The 24,493-nt window shown below is 35.7% G+C and overlaps 2 protein-coding genes across 2 annotated transcripts; one reads left to right on the top strand and one right to left on the bottom strand.

The window, feature by feature from the left end:
- The first annotated feature begins 270 nt into the window (after positions 1 to 270).
- LOC108214867 (amino acid transporter AVT6A) lies at positions 271 to 5,385 on the top strand. The gene is made up of 6 exons (XM_017387098.2): positions 271 to 458; positions 1,077 to 1,575; positions 1,729 to 1,881; positions 3,017 to 3,220; positions 3,588 to 4,053; positions 4,830 to 5,385. Exons 2-6 carry the CDS (start codon positions 1,146 to 1,148, stop codon positions 4,963 to 4,965), a joined length of 1,389 nt encoding a protein of 462 aa, XP_017242587.1. The 5' UTR covers positions 271 to 458; positions 1,077 to 1,145; the 3' UTR covers positions 4,966 to 5,385.
- A 2,214-nt stretch (positions 5,386 to 7,599) lies between these two features.
- On the bottom strand, positions 7,600 to 24,474 carry LOC108214150 (uncharacterized). Its single transcript, XM_017385964.2, has 18 exons — positions 24,336 to 24,474; positions 24,076 to 24,255; positions 23,575 to 23,693; positions 23,239 to 23,284; positions 22,040 to 22,112; positions 21,899 to 21,956; positions 20,583 to 20,678; positions 20,139 to 20,256; positions 19,802 to 20,068; positions 19,632 to 19,733; positions 19,070 to 19,427; positions 18,869 to 18,982; positions 16,945 to 17,570; positions 16,641 to 16,837; positions 15,326 to 15,548; positions 14,082 to 14,201; positions 11,329 to 12,102; positions 7,600 to 10,861 (listed from the first exon to the last, which is right to left on the bottom strand). The coding sequence occupies exons 2-18, from the start codon at positions 24,169 to 24,171 to the stop codon at positions 7,790 to 7,792; spliced, it is 6,459 nt and encodes a 2,152-aa protein (XP_017241453.1). The 5' UTR covers positions 24,172 to 24,255; positions 24,336 to 24,474; the 3' UTR covers positions 7,600 to 7,789.
- Positions 24,475 to 24,493: the final 19 nt, after the last annotated feature.

Genomic DNA, 24,493 nt, shown 5'->3' on the forward strand with positions numbered 1-24,493 from the left:
CGCATGAGAATCTTTTTAACAAATCTGAATTATTAATCCATTTATTACAAGTTGATTAGTAAATTTTTACAAACCGTTAAGAATTCCACCCAAATCAATAAATCCTTTAATTTTTACCCTTAAATTATTACAATAATATTTTTTTAAACATTATCATGGAGTAATAGATTTAAGGTAATCACTTGTAGATGCCTAATTGCGCACGTGACTTATGCCGCATGATGTCACAGACTCCTTCTGAAGTATAAACTGGGAAGAGAGTTTTGTGGTCCAGTCAATCAATTATCTTTTATTCTAATTATTCTAATTCTTCACCCTCATCTTCTTTAACCTCTCTCTCATTTTTAATATATATATACAAGTGCAGCCAGACATCCCCTTCAATTCTTACACACACAAACACATTGGTTTTCTGCTTCTAAGAGGTGTTTGATACATACCCATTTTCTGCATATCAGGTAGCATTTACTTATGTTATTTGCTTTTTCTGGACTTGGGTTTTTCTTGTGTCACTAATTTCAGTATTGGGTTTTCTGTTTCTTGGTTATTGTATGAAAGAAGTGATTTTTAATATATTCTAGCTGTTGGTTTGGCTTAATCTATTGAAAGCTCTCCCCTTAATGTGTTATATGGTTTTAGGAACATTTGTAAAGTTGTAGGAGTTTTATGGTTTCGGTTCTTAATTTATTAGTAAAGAATGTTTATAGTTTGCTTAATCTATGAAGAATTAGTGACTTGGGTATTCCCATTCTTGTTCATTGTATGAAAGAAGTGAATTTTAATGTATTGAAGCTACTAGTTTAGGTTAATTTATTGAAAGCTCTCGCCTTTATGTGTTATATGTTTCTAGGAACATTTGTAAAGTTGTAGAGGTTTATGATTTAGGTTCTTACTTTATTAGTAAAAACTGTGAATTTTTCGCTTAACCAATGAAAAATTAGTGACTTGGGCTGGTTTTGACAGTTTGAGTATAAAGTTATGATTTATTACAAAAGGTTGAACCATAAATAGGTATATTTTGAATAATAAAGTTCATCATGTTCGTATTGAATCTAATTCCGAAGTTTTTTGTACAGGTCTAGTTTTATTGAGATAGAGGGATTTGAGCTGTTTGTATATCAGAAATTTTAATTAGTTGAAAGAAAATGACAATCGGAAGCCTTAAACCAGCTAAAGAGAAGAGGTCGAGAAAGAACAAGCAATTAATTGCTGATGAGAAAGTGCCTCTGTTACCGACTAAGCAAGTGGAAGATGGCGGATTTGATGAATTTAATGGGGCTTCGTATACTGGGGCAGTTTTTAATCTGTCAACCACAATTGTTGGTGCTGGAATCATGTCCTTGCCTGCAACTATGAAAGTCTTGGGTCTTGCACCTGGAATTGCTATGATTGTGTTTATGGCATTCTTGACTGATGCTTCTATTGAGATGCTACTTAGGTTTAGTAGGGCTGGGAAGAATACTTCCTATGGAGGTGTTATGAACGATGCCTTTGGGAAGTATGGGAGAATGTTACTGCAAGTGTGTGTTTTAGTCAATAACATTGGTGTACTTGTTGTGTACATGATTATAATAGGTAATTGTATTTGTTTAGTACCGAGCATGTTTAATTCATTTAGTATCTATCATCTTATGGTTTTTTGAGGTTGATTAGTCTTAGATATGTTATATCTCTCTGACTTCTATGTTCTACAATTCCACCTTTAATGCTTGCAAACACTATCTGCAGGTGATGTGCTTTCTGGAACAACTTCAAGTGGCATTCACCATGCCGGTGTTCTGGAAGGGTGGTTTGGAGTGCAATGGTGGAACGGGCGTACTATTGTTCTTCTTGTCACAACTCTGGGAATATTTGCTCCATTGGCAAGTTTAAAGCGTATTGGTTAGTTTTCTCTTATAAGTAACTACTATAAGAAAACCATACTTTCTATTATGCCTTCTTATACCTGGTGCTGTAGCATATATATGTTGTTCACATAATTTATTATTGCATCATCGAATTAAAGTATAATCCAGAATTTACACTTAACACTTTGCTTTTCTTTCTTCTAATTCTGTTATTCCAATCCTACAAATAGTCAGATCTTAGCTTGAGTTCAAATCAATTAATTGGACCTTGACCTGTATATAAAGAAAAGACGTGGCTTTTGTGATAATTATGTAATATTTCAGGTTAATTCCTGGACCTGGTAAATGCCTATGATTATTTTTGGGTTAATTATCAACTAGATCACTTATTCTGACCCAATGTATCATCCGCATCACTGCGAAATTTTTGGTCTCATATAAACCACTCAACAGACTAACAGTTGCGTTCCGGTAAATCAAATTAAAAAAGTTAACGGTAGCAGCTGAGGTGAAATAACAGCTACTTTTGCTAACTATGTATTCCACTTCACTTCATTCCCCAATAAATATAAGTGTGTGTATCCGGCGTTTTAGACTTGTACTGAAATTAAAAGCTTAATACCACTTTCTAATGTTATTAATATAAAATCTTTTGTCATATTTTTTTGTATTTGATTTATTTATTTTCTAGTTTTATTAATAGAAAATCTCTTTTTTTTGTATTTGATTTATTTATTTTCTAGTTTTACTGGAATTGAAAGAATCAAGAGCTGCAAAATTTTAATAAAATTTAAAGACAAGCATAAATATTTAAGTTTCGAAAGAACACGCAAACGAGTAATGTTAAACATCATGGTTAACTTGAACTTAACAGAAAAAGTTAACATTAACATCTATTTTGATTTGATTTAACGGCACGCAACCATTAGTCTGATGAGTGATTTATGTGAGACCAAAAATTTCGCAGTGATGCGGATGATACATTGGACTGTAATAAGTGATCCAGATGATAATTAACCCGATTATTTTTAATATGGTGGTAGACTTATATTATGACATTGCAAAAATGTGTATATAGTTATTTGATGAACAAAGTTATTAATATCATAACTCTTTTCTGAATCTATGTTGTGGACTTGTGGTTAATATGGGCATGTTTGTACTTGCAGATTCATTGAGATATACATCTGCATTATCGGTGGCTCTGGCGGTTGTATTTCTAGTTGTCACAGCAGGAATCACCGTCTACAAGTTGATAAGTGGGGGCATCATGATGCCCAGATTGCTTCCTGAAGCTACTGATCTCACTTCAGTCCTTAAACTATTTACTGCAGTCCCTGTTCTTGTCACAGCATACATCTGCCATTACAATGGTATCTAAACTTCTGTATTCATGTTGTATCTACTTATAACGTAGCTTACACCCCAAGGTTTATGTTATTAGCATTAATATAATACATAATTACTAAGGTAACTAAATTAAGACAAGCATGAAATATGTGCACAGTTTCTGATTAATATAATACATATACCAAGACCTGATCCACACAGAAAGTGAAGGTTTCTCCGGGAATCAAATATTATTATCTATGATCGATACTATTGACACATCTCGTATACATATCCGCTTCCATGGAAGTTTGAGCCATGGGTTTGTGATTAATATCAGTAGTTGCCATTATTTGCAAAGTAGTTTTTTTTTTATGCCCAGCAGTTCTAACATTATACAAATTTTTGCAGTTCACACAATAGAAAATGAACTTGAAGACAGGAAGCAAATTAGAGGAGTGGTAAGATCTTCATTGGCTCTCTGCTCGTCAGTGTATGTAATGATAAGCCTTTTTGGGTTCCTTCTATTCGGTGATGCAACTCTCGATGATGTACTTGCAAACTTTGACACAAATCTTGGAGTTCCATTTAGCTCACTACTAAGTGATGTTGTTCGTGTTAGTTATGCTGCCCACTTGATGCTTGTGTTTCCTATTGTGTTCTTTCCACTGAGATTAAATTTGGACGGGCTCCTTTTCCCATCTGCAAGGCCTTTGGTTTTGAGTAATGTAAGGTTCGCAGTAATCAGCATTGGCCTCATTGGTCTTATCTTCTTGGGTGCCAACTTCATACCTAGCATATGGGATGCTTTCCAGTTTACTGGAGCAACTGCTGCTGTTTGTATAGGATTCATTTTTCCTGCTGCTGTGACTCTAGGGTATGTTACCTTCTATTTACTACTGAAATTAGGAGTAACTGGTAGCTTTAGATATGCATATTACAACTTTGAACTTTTCATAAGAGAATACTTAACCTGGTATTTGTCGTCAGTAATGTCACCAACATATTTGTTCCTCTGAATATTTGGTACCATCTTAATCACATCAAAACGCTTATCTTCTTGACATGAACAGAACTAGTAACTTATGAGCAGAATTTAAAGACAAGACTAATAGACTAGATTGTGTATTGTTTGACATCGATACCGAACATGACCTATATAGCTAGGACACTTATTGATTGGGGCATAGCGAATCAGCCTATAACTCGTTGAACTATTAAAAGATGTAATAGGATTTCTGAACATATCGTATTTCAATTATTGGTTAAGAGTGAAAGACGGTTACCCTATTGGAAATTGCTCTGTGTCCAGTACTAATGCATATTGTTATGACTTATTTGGTACCTTCCATGACTAACATAAGAACAAAAGAATGGTAAGTTTATTTGGGCTGTACTCTGGTTGGTGAAGAGTTAGAGTATCTTTAAGTTATTCGACATACAACTCGAATAGCAACGTATACAGAAACTATAACTAAAGCACGCAACTTACCGCAAAGACTACAAATGTGTATGACTTTGTTGAGGAAGGAGACTGTACAAAATTACCATATGTTTCAACTTTCAATTGATCAAACTCAATCCCTTCACAATTTCCCCAACTAGGTATATTTCAAATTGATCAATAGTGACTATTATCAGCTTCTATTTCAGGGATCATCATGGAATAGCAACAAAGAAAGACAAGATCTTGTGCATCTTCATGATCGTACTAGCAGTCTTCTCAAATGTGGTGGCCATATACAGTGACGCATATGCATTGTTTAAGAAAAATGGAACTCCTCAGTAAATGTTATCTTATTACGGTGCTACGTAACGAGCAAGATCTGTCTTCATGCCAAGACAGTTCTCCACGCAGGATTCCCTTGATTGAGTTGGGAATTCCATTTTTCAGGGAGCTTGATGATGTGTGTGTATTGTGTAATAAGAAAAACATAGTGCTCCTTGTTATGAGGCTTATTTGCCTTCTTAAAGCTTATTTAGCAATAATTGTATGTTTTGTCATTTGGGGGTCTCAAATCTCAATGTTCCCTAACCTGTGCATTATTGTATGATATCTATGTTCAAATCTAGACTGGCTGAGCAATATGATGCTCACTCATCTATTCAACACTTCATATCATCTTCATATGTAATATGCTGTCTCTTGTCAAAGCACTTCGTAAGGGGATTACAGTATATTGGTATTCTCTGTTCTATTTTTGGCTTAGTTGGCTTCGTTTGTTTGAAAGAATCTTGGGCAACTACATTATTATTTTTTACTTTAAAAAAATATATGATATCATGATTACAATTATTTTTATATATTTATCAAAATATATTATAATTTTATGAAAATGAACTAAAATTATGATTAAAATATTAATTTATTTATAATTATTTATATGTACGAGTTATAATTTCTAGATTATAATTCTTTATGTTTATAATATTTGTCCATTTTGTCGAAAATCTGAGTACTTTCATGAACATGACAATATCAATCACAGTTGTGCTGATCGATAATTAATCAAAATGATTAATCAAATAAAAATTGAATATTTTATAATATTATAATAATAGTTGATATACTAGTTCAATTTATAATATAACATTTCAATTAAAAGAATTATGATGATTATTAAGATTTTAAAAATTGAATTGGAGAGACTTTGCAGGAAATTACTCGCTCGAATCAGGAAAATTTTAAGAACCGATCTTGTAAGGAGAATACTTTCATGGAATAGAACAAGATATATCTCCGTATTAGGATCCCTACCTCTATCTTACAAGTTACAACTTACAAGTCGACACCAGAATAGGGGTGAGCATAACCGGATATCCAGTCCGGTTATGAATTATAAACCGGATATCCGATTTTTCGGATCACTAAATTTTCATTCCGGTTCCGGTTTAATCGGATATCCGGATATTTGGATATCCTCTTAAATCGGATCGGAAAACGGATTATCCGGATCCTGTTTAATCTAAAAAAAATATGCATTATTTTTTATACAAAGATCATTCATTTTTTAGAAATTTTGGAAATACCTGTACTACTGGATAGTATGTATCACCTGCTTCAGATGAAACAATCTTACTAAGCATAATTTGGCAGTGTTCATCAGCCTTCCTACATCATTATAATTTAAAAACTAAATACGTAAGATGTAAGAAACATTGACAATGATAAATATCTAAACAGTTTTTTAACCCACCCATTCAGCAGCTTATTAGTCCATATTTCTAATGCACACATTGCGAAATGCTAGCCGTAGCATTAATATACGGCTATATGTTATTTTCTGAATAATACAGAAACCTGCAATATACTCCTGCAATAGATAAACCCAGCACTCCAACAGACTAAAACTTAGTCTCTAGCGATTTAGTGGTTGTGATCAATTAAAAGTGAAAGACAAAAAAGTTTTAGAGACCTAAATTTAAACCGTAAGTCACTAAGCCTGCGACAGAACAGACTGATAGTAACAGATTACAGGCTCTTAATATTATTTTAAGAAATTAAAAAACATATTATATATTATCTATAAAATATTTTTTTAATTAAAAATAATAAAACCGGATCGGATCTGGATATCCGCTTTCTTATGTATATGTGATCCGGATCCGAATCCAAATTTATAGAAAAAAATGGGATCGGATATCCGGTCCGATTTATTCGGATCGGATATCCAAATTTCCGGATATTTTAAATCGGATACCGGATCGGAAAATCGAATAATCCGGATTTCGGATTTTTATGCTCACCCCTACACCAGATATTATTGTCCCTTTTTAATTTTGATGTACAACGCAAGGAAGAAGGGTAGTTTCTCAATTGTATCAGAAAGCTTATCAAAAAAAGAACCCGCGGGAAAATATAAATTGTCATTTATTTTGTTGTATTTTTTTGCATGTATTTTAAATTTACCCGGCCGGCTTAAAAATACTTAAAGTTGGAACAGGAAAACACCTAAAAAGAGTTATGTTATTTACTCCTTTCATTTTGAAAGATGTCATTTGACTTTTTGATACACATTTCTAAGAATATTTATCGTAAATTAATATTATTTTTTATTTTTAAAATTATAATATTGATCATATATTTTTATTCAAAAAAGATAATTTAAAAATAATAATTTTAACTATACGATCAAGACTTAGAACTATGTTCCAAAAGATCCGACTTTCAAAACAGAGAAATTATTATTTTCACTTGCTTTCTCTTTATATTACATACTAGTTTCTAAGTTGATAATATCATGGTCATAGCTTTAGCATGGATTTTCATTACTGAGGGCATGTAACAAATATTTATACAAGATGTTCAAAGTGGCGGAAAATGTAAACCAGGTTATATGCACCATTATAAAAGTTTAAAATTTACTAGAGGTAACCAAGGACAAACATTTCCCAAATCACTAACACTTCCATAGAACACTGCTAAAAACAACAAAAGAAATATACATAACTTTGTATGAATTAGCAGCAGGTAAGGTATACATTCTAAATACACAATCTACATAAATTAAATTAAAATGACTACACAATATACACAGAACCCAGCCTTCTGTTAACTAGACATGTGCAAGAAGAATGAGCTCAGCCATAAAACATGAACAAAAAGTGCTAGGCTATGAATTTCCGATGCTGGTCACGAATGGCACCAGTCTTCTGTAATCTCTCCTCCTCCCAAGCGCACAGTTTTCTAGCACACGACCAAGGATCAGGCGTGTGTTTTGAAGAGCTAACTCTCTCGGCAAAATCCCGGATTCCGTTGCGCTGCCTTGAGCAGTGGGCGTGGAGCCCGTCCCAAACCCTAGTCCCATTGCATACTGTAAGGGCCCGCTTCGAGCCTTGAACGAGGTCTGTGGAGCGAGCATCTTCTCATCTGCCCCACTAAGCCCGTTTTCAAATGAAGCAGGATCATGTGGATGAGAGCCTGGCAATGAACTGCAGCTCTGCAGAAGGGCTTCCAGTACACTAAGTGCCTCCCAGCATAAGGTGCTTTCAACTAGCTGAGACACAATTGCATACATATGTGGGCTTTGAGCAGCATCCATGGGAGTGTGCTGGAGCAATGCTTTTAGTATAAGAAGTATCACACGCTGGTATTCAACAGGTCCTCTCTCTAGGAGCCGTAGCAGATGACCAAATGCCAATGCCGAATGTCTTGGGAACCATTCATTGCATAATAGTGGTGATACACAAGAAAGTAGGTTATCTATACTCTTTATCTCACCACCAGAGTATGCCATAAAAACAGTGGCTAGTTCATCCATTGACCGTGCTCGACACCAAATTGCAATATTGGTTGCAACAGAGAAGGCCTTTTGATGCTGTTGTAGGAGTGGTGAAGCAATGCCCACCACTGCTTCCTGGTTTAGCTGCAAGCACAGCCAGGGAAGCAAACCTGTGATGTGCATTAAGAGTCGTGTTTCTGCGTCCCCAAATATTGAATCGCAAGAGTGAACTGTGATCCGTGAAAGGACCTCAATAGAGACACCATGACTTGCTGTTGACATTAGTCCCTTAAGAACAAGTGGCTGCACTCCTTCAAAGGCTGGAACCTTCCCACTTGATGATGTTGATTCACGAGTATTTCTTAAATCCCTTTGAAAATCACTGGTGTCAGAAACACTGGTATCGAGCTCATCACGCGGCATGCTAGATAAGAGTACATTTTCTGTTGTTCGGTCACGAAATGATAGACGATCAATTACACGAGAGAACAACTCCAGCGCCTGGCAGTAAACGTGAACAAAGTCTGTATGCATCATAGCTACACATCCCCAAAATAGCTGTGGGTAGAGGATCACTTTTTCAGGCTCCATATTCTCTACCATTACTTGTAAAGTCAACAAAATTTCCATGATGAATCCTAAAACTGCTGGCACAGGATTTCCCAAACATCTGTGGATACAGCGGAGGAGCGATACTGATGCATCGCTTGTGACATGAGGCCTCAATGCACGGTAAATTTGGTGTGAGCGGCATGCAAGGTGTCTTGATGTGCACTCCATAGCCCACTTGAGTGCCTCTTGTCCCCAAGTCTCTCGAAGGTCTCCTTGGAAGAAGATAGCATCTACCATACTCTGTACAAGAGCTGACAAAAGGGCTGCACTTGGAAGTTCAGTCCTCACAACTGTGGGATCCTCATTCTCCCACATCATGCTCCCTCGCTTTGACTGCACATACTTGATCAGACTAACAACCTGTTGCTTGTTCTCCCCATCGATATTCTCAACCTCATACAACTCCAGGTGACGTCCAGCCAGAGAATACAGCAAATTAACAAGTAGGTGCTGGCAGTGCTCCAGTACAATATCTTCAGAGCTGTCCATTGAGACAAATGTGACATGAAAAAGCAAGGGTAGGTGCTCGCGGAAATCTTCATCATTTTCATATGCAATTTCGGCAAGTAGAATTAATGCTATATCTGCATGAGTCAGTGAATGCTGTTGATGCCCTTGTAAGGCTGATTGAAGTTCTTTAGCACTGATACCATGCAGCCCAAGGCCAGTATGTAAACCATCTTCTCCGGAATTTGGAGTGTCTATAATGTAGTCTCCACTGTCTCGAGACACATGGCGGCTGCGCAAGCTCCCTGTTGAACTTCGGACCCCCATCAAGGGTCCTGACATGTTTACCAAGGAAGGAAGTAGTTGGCCGGATCGGCCTGCAGTTACAGGAACAATGTTCAACTCCGGAGGCATTGGACTCAATGGACCTGAAGCACTTCGACCTCCAACGGCTGCTGTTCTCCAGCTTAAGCTGCCACTGGTATTCCTAAGGGGACCATCTAGAGATCCTCGAACAAGCAAGGGTGACATGTGAGGCTGGATGTCCACAACAGATGCAATCTGGGTCACTGCAGGCCCATGAGAGAACTCTAATACAAAATTTGCACCTGGATCACCCTTGCTTACGCTGGGTCTGAGTGGTTCGACACTGTCCTCTAACATTCGCTGAGCTAACTGGTAAACCAAGTGATCAATGGTGCGTTGTGGACATATTCGAGCTAGATATAAGCTTACTCGTTTTGCAACAGAAAAGTATGTTGCAAATGCCCCACTAATTTCTGCAGATGCATTTGAATCACAATCTTCAATTCCTTTGGTGATTAAAAAATCGAGAACTGGACTAATGTTCCTGGGCTTGCTAGCAATAGTGCTCCAAAGCTTCTCAATTTCATCAGGAAACTGGTCACCATGTCGCCATGTCACATAGTAAAGGCTTTTCAATAACCTTTCACTCCATCCGGAGTCCTTGAGTTTCCAAAAATTGAGATTTTCGATCCAGGGAGCCATGCATGTTAAAACTTGATGCTGTGCAATTATATCAACAGCATCAAGTTGTCTTTGCATGATCTCCTCACAAAGAAGCTGGCTCAGATCAGGATGATCTTTTGCGAGTTTGCATGAAAGTTTGTATTGGAACTGTTGGTACGAGTCAGGAAGGTTACCAACAACAGCAGCTCGATAACTTCCCGAACCCTCGATGCCCTCCCCAGCCCATTCCCGGTCGGAAAGCGTTTCAAGCATCTGAAGGGCATCATCACGAATTTGTCTAGATGGATCCACCACTTTGTAGAGGATCAGGCTCAACAGCCTCTGAATTTCACACTTCGGTATCTCTTGACGCATGTAGACTTCGGCCAAGACACTGAAGTATCCATCAGCTATAGCAGCATCAGAGTAGTAGCACTGAAAAATATAAGGAATTTACAACCTCCAAAATCAGAAAAATCAGACAATAGAACAAGAAAGACTATTATGCATTAGCAATTGCGTAAGGAAGTTCCTTTCATAAATTGTACTTCAGCACAATATTAGTGTATTTTGTTGATGAATAAAATATGTCATCCACTCTTAAAGAAATACTGGAATATAAATCCGAGTATGCAGAAGTCATGGAGATGGAATATCCAAGCATCAGCACCACCAGAAAAAAGTTGCAGGATACTACTAAAAGAAAGTATCATACAACGAGATGCACATGTTTCGATCACTATATTTTACTCAGAAAAATGTTTAATATGTCTAGCTTACTGAAGCGCAACTAATTAGGTCAAACACTTGATACATACAAACTGTGTGGCAGAAAAGGTCGCTATGCAATCTCCAATTAACTAACATTATAATTAGCATTACAGTACATAGGACAAGTTTACCTGATCAATGCAAGCAGGAAACAGGTCCAAATTTGTTAGTAGAAGATTCTTTAAAGCCGTTTTTGCAAGGGCCACACGCAAATGCCCACCTCTATGCCGATCACGTCCAGTTGCTCCTCGTCCACCTTCTCCTGTATATTTGGAATATGATGGTGTTCTTGGATCGGCGGGTGAATAACCAAATGGAGCCCGAGGGGCAGGCTCAATAAAAAGACTATTAATCCAAGATATTACCCTGCCACTCATTTTTCTGGCATTGTCATCAAAGCAAGGGCCATATAACAGGGAAGCCATGGCATTCATGGAAGCCCACTGAATAGCCTCGACTTGTTCACTGATTTCTTTATCAAATGAAAGTTTATCAACAGAATCTTTTGAACGAACATGCTGTGTAGATTTATATCGTTCAACCTCACGCCGGTAATCACTGACACCGTCCTGACTCCATGTATTACCTGTGTCATCACACCAGGAGAGAAGAAGATCAAACAATCGCTTTCTTGTTCTAAGATCAAATTTTTCTGATTTTGACTCCACAAATTCGGGGGCTAGTGATCTTAAAACAGAAGCAAGAGCATAACGAAGGGGTTGGGTTTCCTGGAAGTTCTCGTTTGGTGCTGTTAAGATCTGTCTAGTTGTTTCTTCAATAAACTTTAGATAATGGAGGCGGAAAACTGGCTTTCGGCCTAGCATGCCAGGCCAAATTTTTTCTGCAACAACACGGTATATATTTGCGATGTGGATTCGAAGTTCTTCACGGCGGGACTTCTGATTCTGCATCAATAAAAGTGATATAGACCATTAATCAAGTGATTGTCACAACCATTCTTTCTATGCAAGTCAATAGCAACAATATAAGTAAGCATCAACTTAACATAAATGAATGCAAGTGATTTCCACAGTCATTATTAATAAAGAAGTGATTCAGCAACAATTGACAAACCTATGTTATATTAAGTGAATGTTATCTCACAATCATTCTTTGTACACAAGTGAATGGCAGCAATATAATAAAGCACCAAGCCAACAACTTAATTCACATAAATTGATATTACATATACAAAGATAACACCTACAAACATATATCAATATTCATGTATGTAATTATTTTGCTATACATCCTTCCAAAACTATTTGTGCATGATCGCAGTATCATGAGAATATCCAAGATTTAATAATAGCACATAATTTATAATAAATTTTATAGTCTATATATATTATTTTTTTAAACAAATACATGGATCTTTTAAAAAGAGGCTGAATAAAAAAATCAGATTGACACGGCTACAAAGTACCAAGTCTGCTGTGCAGCATAGTAGAAATCTACTGCATGCTGAAGAGGCTTTAATATGAGTCAAAGATACTGGTTTGGAGGTTAAATCATATTTCAAATCCTTAGGAAACCCCTGTTCCCTCTTCTTTGGAAAATGTTGAAGCTTTAGGAGTACTGGAAGTGTGATGTTTTAATTACTATTTTCCTGCCTATATGTTGCTAGCACAGTTGCTGCTCTGTACAGGGCTCCATAACTAAAAAGGGAATCGTAATAGGGAATGCAAAATCAATAACAAGCAGATTCATACATTATATATTATATACAATTTACTTGCGTTACTCTAATAACCCTACATTATATATTATATACAATTTACTTGCATTACTCTTATAACCCGGTTTAAAAATATATTTTTTAATTTATACACAGATATATATTTCTTGTATAGTACCAGATATTTTAAAAATTAATAAAAATATATATGTAATTTTAAGAGAATAAATACACTTACCAATTCGGAAAATATATGCTATCAGTGATATTTATTATACTTGTGGATAAGATTATTCCTTTCTAATCAATAAGTACTGAATTTCCAACTTTTTTAATATGTAGCAACTAAATGACACTATATCAATATGTGTGTGTGTGTGTGTGTGTGTGTTTAATCTTTGTAGCTGCCAAGTATCGCATAAATAATCATACTTCGATTTTCTGGTCCCCAAGTATTACATTAGACATCTCATATTAATCAATAAAGATTATGTTTATTAGTCAAAATATTCACATTTTTATTGTAGTCTCCAGGAATCAAACCCTTAACCTTCTCTTTTAATAACACACACATCTAAATTTATTTCTTGTAAAAACCAGAAATCAAACCCTAATTCTTTCATAGAATAATTTACTTGCGGAACGCCGATGACAATGGGCTATTAAGATCTTTATGCTATAATTAGACACATACATTGTCTTGATAATTTCACTTCACTATACCTTATTTCATTGAGGAATCTGTTCATAAAACAAGTAAAACTAATATGTGTTTTAAGATTCGTATATTTATATTCAGTATTTGTAATTTTGACGATGACCATAAACTATAGCGTCCTGATTAATAAATAACAATCATTACTTACGGGTACGGACTTTTAAGAATGAGGAAGGTATTTGGTTGATCCAAATGTTTTAACACTTGAGCCATACTAACCTTAACAAATGATCCAAATCATTACCTAAAAGTGTGAAAGCATGAGGATCATAAAGTCATTCCCTAAAAGTTTCAAAGCGTGAGGTTTAGAAAAAGGACTTGGATTCAGCCAGAGCTTATCACAGTGTAGGATTAACAGCAGACTCGAAGACTAGATGCATAGTAACTCATTCATTAACTTATTTTCTTACACATTTAATCAGGAAAGTAACTACATACTCAACAATGTTGGCTACATGGAAGGAACATTAATTATACACGCAGTATACCTTCCACTTTGCTTTTCCCTCAGTTTCTAAAGAGACTTCATCGATGAAAGATGCAAGCTCGCTGAACATTATTTCACACACTTCTAAATGTGAATGGCCAAGAGCCATAGTGGCAGCATGCTGAAAAGAGGCACAAGGGAAAAATATTGAGATGCAATCTAGAAAGCATAATTTATAATGTCAGAAATACTGAATGGTCAAATATGTTAGCAGGAATAAAGACACAATACATGATGACAAATGTAAGCCTCTGAATAATTTCACACACACACACACATATACACGATTAGACCCTCCTTACATATAAATCTCTCAATGCTTAAGCTTGCAACAGAAAGCATAGAGAACCTCACTATTTCATATGTTGCCTAATATCTCTCTTTTGATCTTGGCAAGGCATACAAGCTATCTCTGTGTATCCTATTCATCGAACCTCCAGCTCTTACCACTTGCTCTCTATATTACTATGCCAATAATTTGTAGTGGCCAGTGGGGCCACAGTTTCCATACTATCTCACTTTTAAGGTATTTCTTGTTTAACTCCCAATAACTCTGAAACATATTAATTAATCTGGGATTAATCACTTGGCTTCAGAATCTTTAATTTCTTTACTGAAAATATGGTTCAATAACTAGAGGTACAAGAAAACTTGTTAAATTCAGCTCTGATAGAATTTTGGCAAGTATAGATTTGCAACATTCCAGAAAATAGCCTTCATATGGAAGATACGAGTAAGACTGTGTACTGGGACCTTCCTCGTCCCTTCTGATTCATGAGCCTTGTGCACTAGGTACAACCCTTTTTCAGCACTTAATAAGACTGATGATCATTGGATTAACATATCACTCCCTCCGTCCCAACCAATTCTTCACACTTCCCTTCTTTGAGTGTCCTTATTACTTTACATTTCTAAATTTTCTAGAAATAGTAAACTTTTATTATAATATAAAATTCAATCTCACCCACTACTTTCATTCACAATTCCAAATTAATCAATTAAATATTGATGAATCCCACCACTTCACCCACTTCTCTTACTCTTTCCCAGTACTTTATACAGTTTTTTATACCTCCGTGCCCAACCCAAACATAAAGAAATGGGTGGGACGGAGGGAGTACATCTCTTTCTGTGTATATGTTGGTGGGTGCGAGCAGAATATTACCGAAACAGAATAGCACAACAGAAATCAAATTATATTTGAGACACTGCCATCAACAGCTATTTACGCGAGTAAAAACTTACTACGTGTGTTTCTGAACCAGATTTTAGTGAAGGAAAGATGAGATGAAAAAGTTCTCTAGTAGCTGCTAATCCGCCACCTTCCCTAATATCAGTTGGACAAGAACATGCAAATATTGCATACATAAGCCATTGGTCTAGTTTGTTGTCTGCATCCTGTGTCTGATGAGCTTTTCCACCCAACTCAACAGGTGTGATATGAGCAAGACGCTGGATTACCTCTAGCCTGCATACATGGGTTAGACCAACATAATATCAGGCATTCAAGTTTAGAACCAAGAACTATAATATTGCATGATCAAGGTAGCACAACACATCCTTGCGTCATGTCCTTTGGAAACTATTTCAATGACTCACGCGAGTGATAAGTATTTTTTTTTTCAAATTTTAAGAAGATATCAACTATATTTCATAGCCACTCCTAGCAAAATGTGTGCAAGTGCACGATGTACCAAGTGTAATCTGATTCAACTGTTGTAATGTGAGTTAAAATTCCATCTTCCAGTGATAGATTTTTGGTAATCTACTAGAGTCTTGGGGCATGCGATTTCAATGTTTCTAACCAATTAAAATCAACTACACCAAATTGCAACTACTTGTATTCACTTCTAAAACAACTCCTAAATATATTTCCAAGCTAGTGGCTGCCCTTTCTGTTAAAAAGGTATTTAACAAAGCAACTTAAATCAAACAGAGCAGGCTAACAAACTTAAACCATAAATGATGATCTGTTACATGGACTTCATGAAGGAAAATTCAGCTTAACAGATCAAATAAGTTGCAAACGACATTCCAATAACTAAAGAAAGTTGAGGGAGAGCTATAGAGGGCGCAGGAAAGTAAGACATCTTGACCCTGCCTTGCCCTGCAGGTAAGCTAATATCAAGGGAAATGAAATGATGGTAGAGACAATTACGGGGTGAATTGCCTAAACAAGGCTAAGAAGATATTAAAAAGTAGGAGAGTGTCCCTTTTATTGGTAAAGTTCAAAAAACATACTCTTTATTCGCCTTGAATAACAGACGTCTTGAGAAGTTAAAAGAAAGCCACATCATTAATTGCAGACTGTGTGGCCTTTTAAATATAGGAGTTAAATGGATTATGTGATTCATTTCAACACTAGTTAAGGATGCATGTTTAAAGAAAGCGTATATGTTTTTAGCCCCTTTGAAGATGAAATGTACATTGGTTTCTCAAGATGACAAATATTGTAAAGTTAAACAAACTATGTTGTTGTGAGGACATTTATAATGTTAAGCAGTAAAAAGATTTAGCAAGTATGTCTAATGTCTAGGATAACAACGATAGAATTGATTACTTTGCCTCCTGAACAGAGCTTGGGCACAGCTCAGCGGCATACTTGACAAGCTCACTAAGACAACGTGCCCATCGATTTTTATCAGGGCTTTCAAAGAGTATAGACTGAAGGGTCACATCTTGAGGTACAGAATCAGATTCACGTCTCAAATCAAATGGACGGCCAGAATCCCAATAGCAGCTTTGAACTATGTCATCCTGAAAGATTCATATGTTCTATGTTAAAGGTACATTGAGGAGGGCTGTTAGGATTAAGTAGGACCAAAATTTATATACCGAGTAAGAGAAGAATATGTATAACCCACCCCATTCTCTTCCAAAACATCAATTATAAAAATTGGCTCAGCTTCATTTTTCAGATGATCTGGGCGATCAAGCAGTGCAATCTCCCGAATATCATTGCGCAGAGCCCGAACACAGCGGAGTAACTCCAATGCTGTATGTCTGATCTGGCTATCTACAGAACCAAGAAAAATAAGGCCAACTGCATCTATCTCCGAGGACCGAAATTCAATTGCTTCTCCAGATTGATAGAAAGAAGATTTCTTGAACCCTTCATTCCTCTGCACACGCTTCGTAATCTTATCATCATGGTGTAATTTATCATCAGCTTGACAAGCTCTCCAGAAACGCATAAGTTCCAGTAAGCGCCCCAATGATGTTTGAATGAGAAGAGGGAACTCATCAGGAAGGCGTAAAATGAAGTTCGCCATTCCTTTCATAACTGCAAAGCGGCGATGAGGAAGATATCTCACAATACGATTAAGTACTTGAACTGCTTCTTCACGGACACCAGGATCAATACTAATACCATGCTGAGGTATTATTTCAGAGATCTTATCACTTCGCCCAACTTCTTCTATCAGATACGGAATGCACTTTAAAACTGATCGAAAAAGATAACCCTGAGATTTCTCTTTTGTAACAGCATCTGCGAAAGAAGTAAATCAGTTTGTAATGGAGATTCAGAAGCTGAAGCAGACACAGGAAATGCATATGAGAATTACATAGGAGTTATAACCTAGAGGATAAGAGGTTAGTCATTATGATAAGAAATATGACAGATAAACATTGCAGGATCGTATTTTCACAGTTTCGGACCTTGAGTACCAGTATAAACACATTGAAAAATGAAATAATACTTCTACTACCATGTATCAAGCAGCACGAACCTAGAAGCTTTTTCAGTTTCTATGCAAGACATAAAGTGGATATGACTGCCTGAAAGCTCTATAATAGTTGTCACTCTTATAAAAGGCTATATTAATCATACAGAAACTAGTGACAATAAAACAAGTCATTCAACCAATTTAAAAAATTAACCCTTGAACACAGCATTCTAGTTGTCAAGAAACAATGAAATGTGTACTACTAATTAAAAAAACATAGATAGTTATATACAGAGGCAGTCCAGTGAAGGTCTTATTAAGAAAAAGAGCCTGAACAATAAATTACATTATATCCTATATATGATAAGTTTAAGAGGGACCTTATTCATAATACAACAACGTGTCTAGGGATCGATTGTTGCCAACTACCGAATATTACACAACATTTATTTGTTGGTACCAAAGCTTAAGAGTTAAATTTTATGCAACTACAAACCATCTCAGACTATAAATTATTAGTATTTACTTGTCATGTTTTACAATTTTTTATTTTTATGTTTATTATATACATAAATTTATATAAGAGACAAATAAACAATTCGAATTACAGGATTTCTTCTTCTTTAACTTAAATTAATTGTCTACTAATTTGAATTTTTAATAGAGTGTATCTGAATACTAAAAAGGAAAAAAAGGTCTGTCCCCTTTCTCGCTCCAATGAGGACTCCGAAGTCCAAACCACCAAATTGTGTACCTGAAATCGGCAGTCTGGATGCAGATCACTAGGGATTTGTGTGACTGTGATTTGCACCATATCACCGGATCTCATTTAATGAAACAAATATTGAATAAAAATTATAAGATCTACATGTATCGCGCGATTCTAAGCTAGTACAATAAATACCATGGCAGTGATTTTTATAACAAAATCATAATGCCTGACCATGGAATTCCTATAAACACGAAAAATAATTAGTTCTTGACTCATTTGGGTAACTCGTTTATCGAACAAAGTGAAAATGTGAAACAAAGAGAAAGGTAGAAAACAGTCTTCTCTACAGAATTCTTTGACTACAAAATGATCTAATGGTTGTAATGAATAGAACTGGAAAACGAATACCTATGGTTGTCCTTGATGAGGTAAGAAGAGCCTGACTGTAGGTTCGATGACATGACCTTAAAATAGCCTCAATAGCAGCCTTCACCTTTGGAATGTAGTGACCGATGTTATGAACTGCAACATCAGGAACATATTTATCGCAAAAAGAAATTAGATTAATACAATTGTAGGTACTTGGCATACAACTTGTGTAAGTATTACCATGAAGAATTTCCAGACCAACGTGCTGGCTGGTAGGAGACATAGCAATTGAAAGCAGAGAACGGAGACCAATAACCTTCGCTTCACTTGGACTATCTTGCTTGAGTAATTCCAGTATTGTATGATTCATGGCAAAATCAAGGTTATGTTCTGCTATAGTCACACAGAATTCTACAAGTTTGTCATGTTGGACATCCTGGGTAAGCATTCCTTTCCTCAGAATTGTTAGGAGCTGCGCAGTCACACTGTCCAGGTAGTCCCATACTCGATTTGGAGGCTGTGAGTCCCCGTGAACACTCAGATAAAACCTAAGAACACGATGAAGACAATCCAACGCCATGAACCGCTGGTTCTTGTCCTGTATGGTATCCAAATTGGATTGTCTTGTAAGACACACATAAAATATATGTCTATTCACTACTAAACCAAAATCATGTCTGTGATATACAGAAGCAAGGCATCCCGTTAAGCCAAAAAATTAATAATAAATAACGCGCAATAACATGGCATCCTATCCAAGTAATTATTAGGCACAAGATAGCTATACTGAACCGGAACATACACGAAGGTGCTTGTACAGCTGCTCCATGTGAGAGCCAAAGTTATTGAGGAAAACTTTTGGGTCGCCAAGACAAAGAAGAAGAGTCACAAGCGGGTAACCAACCTATTGCCAAAGAAGTTATTAGAATTGGAAGATATTTAAAAGTTAATAAATAACTAGATTTCACTCACAGCAATATGTTTGCTTTGCTTGTCCATCCAATGCATAAGTTGCACTCTTATTCTCGCAATGGCTTCATACCATAGGGTAAGTGCTGGTTCAACACCCGAAGGAGGCCATTGGCCCTTTCCACCATCTGCAAGTGGTGCTAGAATATTTGAAAGCATATTGCAAAGTGCATGGTGTAGTTCACTCTTTCGCTTATGAGGAGCACGATTAAGAGGGTTCGCTTTAGCCACAAATGACGCTGATGCATTCAATCCACCCTCAGTCTTAACCTGAAGATAAATCATTGTTACATACATCTTCCCTGAACAATAAGGAACCCAAATGGCCAGGCTTACGTACCCCAAGCTTCAAGTAACGCATCCCATTAATGATGCTAAGAGTCTCCCCCCTAGCACCACTTGTATCAATTCGACGAGTATTGAGTTCCATGAAAAAACGCTCAGTAACAGAACTAAATCTGCAAATGGATAAAACAAGCATGTTCAACAATATTATAACACCTTTAGAGTATGACATAACACAGTGAATAAAAGTTGCTGGTGAAACAAAATTAAAACAATGAGAAGGTAAGAAGAAAATTTAGCAAGTTTTCAAACAGAATAAAATGCCTAGTTTAGATTGACATGTTTTTAAATACTCTCACATTCTGTATCTTGGTTAAGATGCCAGCAAAGATCCCCAAACTAGATCTAAATCCAGAAAGAACAATTTGCAGCAAACAAAATCAATTCTGTAGCACTTATTATGTCAAGGTCCTACCAAATTAGGAGTGGGATCTGTTACCTGATCCGAGACAGCGCCCCTAAAAGTTGAGCTACTAGATCGAGAAGAAGACTGCGTAAATCTACAAGGGAAGGATAATCAATTTGACTGACAACCCTGGAAGAAGAAAAAAGATAATATCATAACTCTCTATCAGCAAAAAATATAATGGAAAAACAAAATCATATTTGACATATGATAGTGTAAAGTCCATGTAGAGAAACAAAACAAGACCAAACAGTTTATGCATGTGTCCATCCTGATTATAAATTTTACCACATGTCTAAGTAATCACTCACTTCGGCATAATGAACAAGCTTACATCAATTATTTCCAGATTTATAATAGAACTCGATAGATATAGAACCCTATTCCATCCTTCCATGACATTCTTAAGCCTCAACTTGACATAGGTCATATAGAAGTGTAAGTATGACAAACTTGAGATTGTTAATTTTTCAGTTGGTCCATTCTATGAACCCCTAGGGGTTCCTGTAGAGATAACTTTCAAATATTAATCCCCTTTCCCTTTCTAAAACTATTTGTTATGTGGTGGTGGTGGTGGTTTTCAGGGGAAGAGGGGTGATAATTTAAAATATAATGTCATAGAAACAAAGAGATATATTTTTTTGGAGGAAATAAGCAGTCCACCCGATGCGGGTAAAAACTAAAAACAAAAAACTTAAAAAGACTATTTCAAATATATCTACAGAAACATAAACATTTTCATACGAGCCCATTACAGAACTCCCAAGAGAAGCAAAGTAAGAGATCATATATCACAAAATCAATTAAAAAAATGGCTACTATATGAACCTGACCATCAAGTTTAATTAGATCTAAGAAAAACTTGATACTATCAGTCTATCATAATATATTTCTATTATTACCTTAAAAAAATTTATAACAGTATTTGATGGCTTAGCTTAGTTCCATAATAATAAAATTTGTTCAACTCAGACCTGTTTATTCCTAGTTTTTGAAACTCACGCGCATCCTCTGATTGGTTTATTGAGTTCACATATGTCTGCAAGTTGTCTTCTTAGACTCGTAAGGACTGCTTTTTGAACTTTTTCCAAGTGGGACTTGTCATTTACCACAACACTTAAACATTATTCCCACTAAATTAACTTCAGGATGGATACATAAAGTTCTACAGCACAAATTACGATTACAAATTACAAATGATTAAGATTGTGTTCACCTTTTTAAGAAAACTGGAGATTGTGGTCACTTTTTCAAGATAAGTGATGCAAAATATAATATTCAATCCACAAGAACTATAAAATACAGCTGTATAGATTTTCAAAAGATTTAGCAAGCTTGTATATTCATACCGATCAGCATTGATCAGCCAGTCGAAGACAAAATTTTCTAGTCCATTCCATAGCTTCTCTGCACAAGCATAACTGTGTTTCATTTAATTAAGATTTATTAAAATTTAAAGATATATGCATCAAGAAGCAGAATGTTTAAACCTGTAAGCCCCTCTTGAGGGCAACACTCTACAAAGCGGATACATGCTGAGCAAAAAATGCACTCCACTGCAAGCTGCCCACGTAACAATATAACACTTCAAGCAGTATCATGTATTAAATGGAAGCAAATAAAAAAAGGTATACTAAATTCACATTTAATATGAAATTGCAACACGTTTTAGCAAAGAAAATTGCGGTCATCACATTATGTGATTTTTTTCTAACTGCATCTACATTAGTTAAAACATGCTACGTTTGGTATATAGGCCCTTCCAGAATCATCTTTGTTATGATTTTTTATTTTTATTTACAATTTTCCCTGAGTTTTAACCAGCTACATGTATTTCCAACAATATCTTAACACCCCCCCCCCCCCCCCCACCAATAATGATAATGATGAGGATGGTGATAGTAATAATAATAATAATAATAATAATAATAATAATAATAATAATAATAATAATAATTATTATTATTATTATTATTATTATTATAATCTACATATTTATATGCCATCAGAAAACTAAATAATTCATAATATCTTCTATACCTTTGTTTATCAACACTATAATTATGTTTCTTTTAGCATCTATAAATCTTGCAAGCTAGTGACATATTGTTAAGTCAAAATTAACACTGCAAACATTAGGCTTTTATCCAAATATAAGCAGCAGGTTTCAAACATCAAACCCATATCATATTATTGGGCTTTTGATCAAACAAATTGCACCTTAATGTTCCAAACTATTTAATACGTAGGCTAAAGTCCTTGTGGAACTAAGTGAATCTTAAAGCTAGAAAACAAGATTGCGCTTTTCCTATTTACAGATCTTATCCTCCAAATGCTATCAATTTAAGGATTTATTTGACTTTGTGCATTATGGTCCTGTGTCCTGCAGCTGAAACTATGAGATCCGGATTGGATAAGCCTAATATTATACAGGAACTATTATTGTAGATGGAGAACATTTTCTCGCACAGGAATGCAAAACGCTAAGCATACATGTCACATGAGCATATGATACAATCGAGTCTTGAGCAAATAATGCATATACAGTGTCGGTAAGTCGATAATTATTTATTTGTTAAAATCCTGCCATTTGGGTGATAAATATTAACTATTATATTAACAGGAAAAATAATTGCTAAAAGGAGATATATATATAATTTCAAAAAGGCAACTCTTAATGTTCAAAAACCTTCCGCTGGAATGTAGATGCATCATTTGCCCCCTTCGGTGATTCACTGCAAAGTACAGGATATCGATCAACTAGAATTTAATGCTTGAGGTACAGTAAAATCAGTAAATGAAACATAGCCTCTACAATAGTTACTTATAACGAAGACAAAAAAAAAAGAAAGGAACAAAATATTTATTTAGACTAAAACATATAAAATAAAATTCTGTTATAAATACGTCAATAAAAATTTCTTCATGCTGTCAGGACTTGATTATAGTAAGACAAATGGCCACACACGTGAATCGTAATATGGTATATTATAGACAACAAAAAATAGACGAACACAACACACACCTTTCTCTCCATCTTAAAAGAGCTTCAAGTAGAGGCACGGGAGTATGTCGTGCCACCATAGCCAAGGAATCCAATACCTGCTCGTACGCTGGATCAGATGGCCGAAGATACTGTCCATCCTGTAATTGGACCAATCATCATGAAACACACATAATAAAACAATTGCAAGGCAACACGACAAGACATTATCCACGTAAATTAAAACTTCTATTGACGTCACCAATCACCAATCCTAACAACAATTCATACATCTATAAAGTTGCATCTCCTAATTTTCTGCAAAGTGCAAGAGACACTTACTTGTTCTAAATAAAACAAACTAACTAACATTCCGCAAAACCTAAACTAATGAATACGCACACATTCGAATCTGAATTATACTGCACTAACAACACTAAAAAAACAACCTAAAATCGCCTCACATATCACAACGCATAGAATCTTAAAAACCAATTGCTACAACAAAATTAACTATGTAAGAAGAGATTGATAATGATATACCTGAGCTTGAGCAGTTTCGATACGACGACGAGCAAGTGGAAGGAAGCGTTGGAGAAGAGCATCAACGATGAGCTTAGCGGCACTCCCCGCTTTCATTTTAAACAAATCTAGTCTAGGGCTTAAGCTTCAACTCCCAATCATAACCAAACAGTGTATTGTAAAATCAATTCACCAATTGACCTAGAATCATTCAAAGCAATTGAGAGCTACAGATTAATCAAAGACATGAAATCTGAGCAAAGGAAAGAGAGTTAGCATACAGGTTGTTTCCCCGTCATATGATACAGGTGGGGAGGAGATTTCAGACAATTCCCACGCTTTTCTTCTCCTGCTTTGCTTCTGCTTTTTTTTTAACATTACTCCGGTTTTTCATTGCTATATTCGAGATCTGTTTTTAAATATGTCGAAATTCTTGCGG

The sequence above is a fragment of the Daucus carota genome, chromosome 3 (assembly GCF_001625215.2).
Source record: "Daucus carota subsp. sativus chromosome 3, DH1 v3.0, whole genome shotgun sequence".
NCBI lineage: Eukaryota > Viridiplantae > Streptophyta > Magnoliopsida > Apiales > Apiaceae > Daucus > Daucus carota.

Coding starts and splice junctions, on each gene's coding strand:
- LOC108214867 (XM_017387098.2), top strand. CDS start 1,146: ATGACAATCGGAAGCCTTAAACCAGCTAAAGAGAAGAGGTCGAGAAAG. Junction 1,882..3,016: donor GGCAAGTTTAAAGCGTATTG/GTTAGTTTTCTC, acceptor TTGTACTTGCAG/ATTCATTGAGATATACATCT. Junction 4,054..4,829: donor CCTGCTGCTGTGACTCTAGG/GTATGTTACCTT, acceptor CTTCTATTTCAG/GGATCATCATGGAATAGCAA.
- LOC108214150 (XM_017385964.2), bottom strand. CDS start 24,171: ATGAAAGCGGGGAGTGCCGCTAAGCTCATCGTTGATGCTCTTCTCCAA. Junction 22,113..23,238: donor CATCTACATTCCAGCGGAAG/GTTTTTGAACAT, acceptor TTACGTGGGCAG/CTTGCAGTGGAGTGCATTTT. Junction 19,428..19,631: donor AGCTGTACAAGCACCTTCGT/GTATGTTCCGGT, acceptor GATACCATACAG/GACAAGAACCAGCGGTTCAT.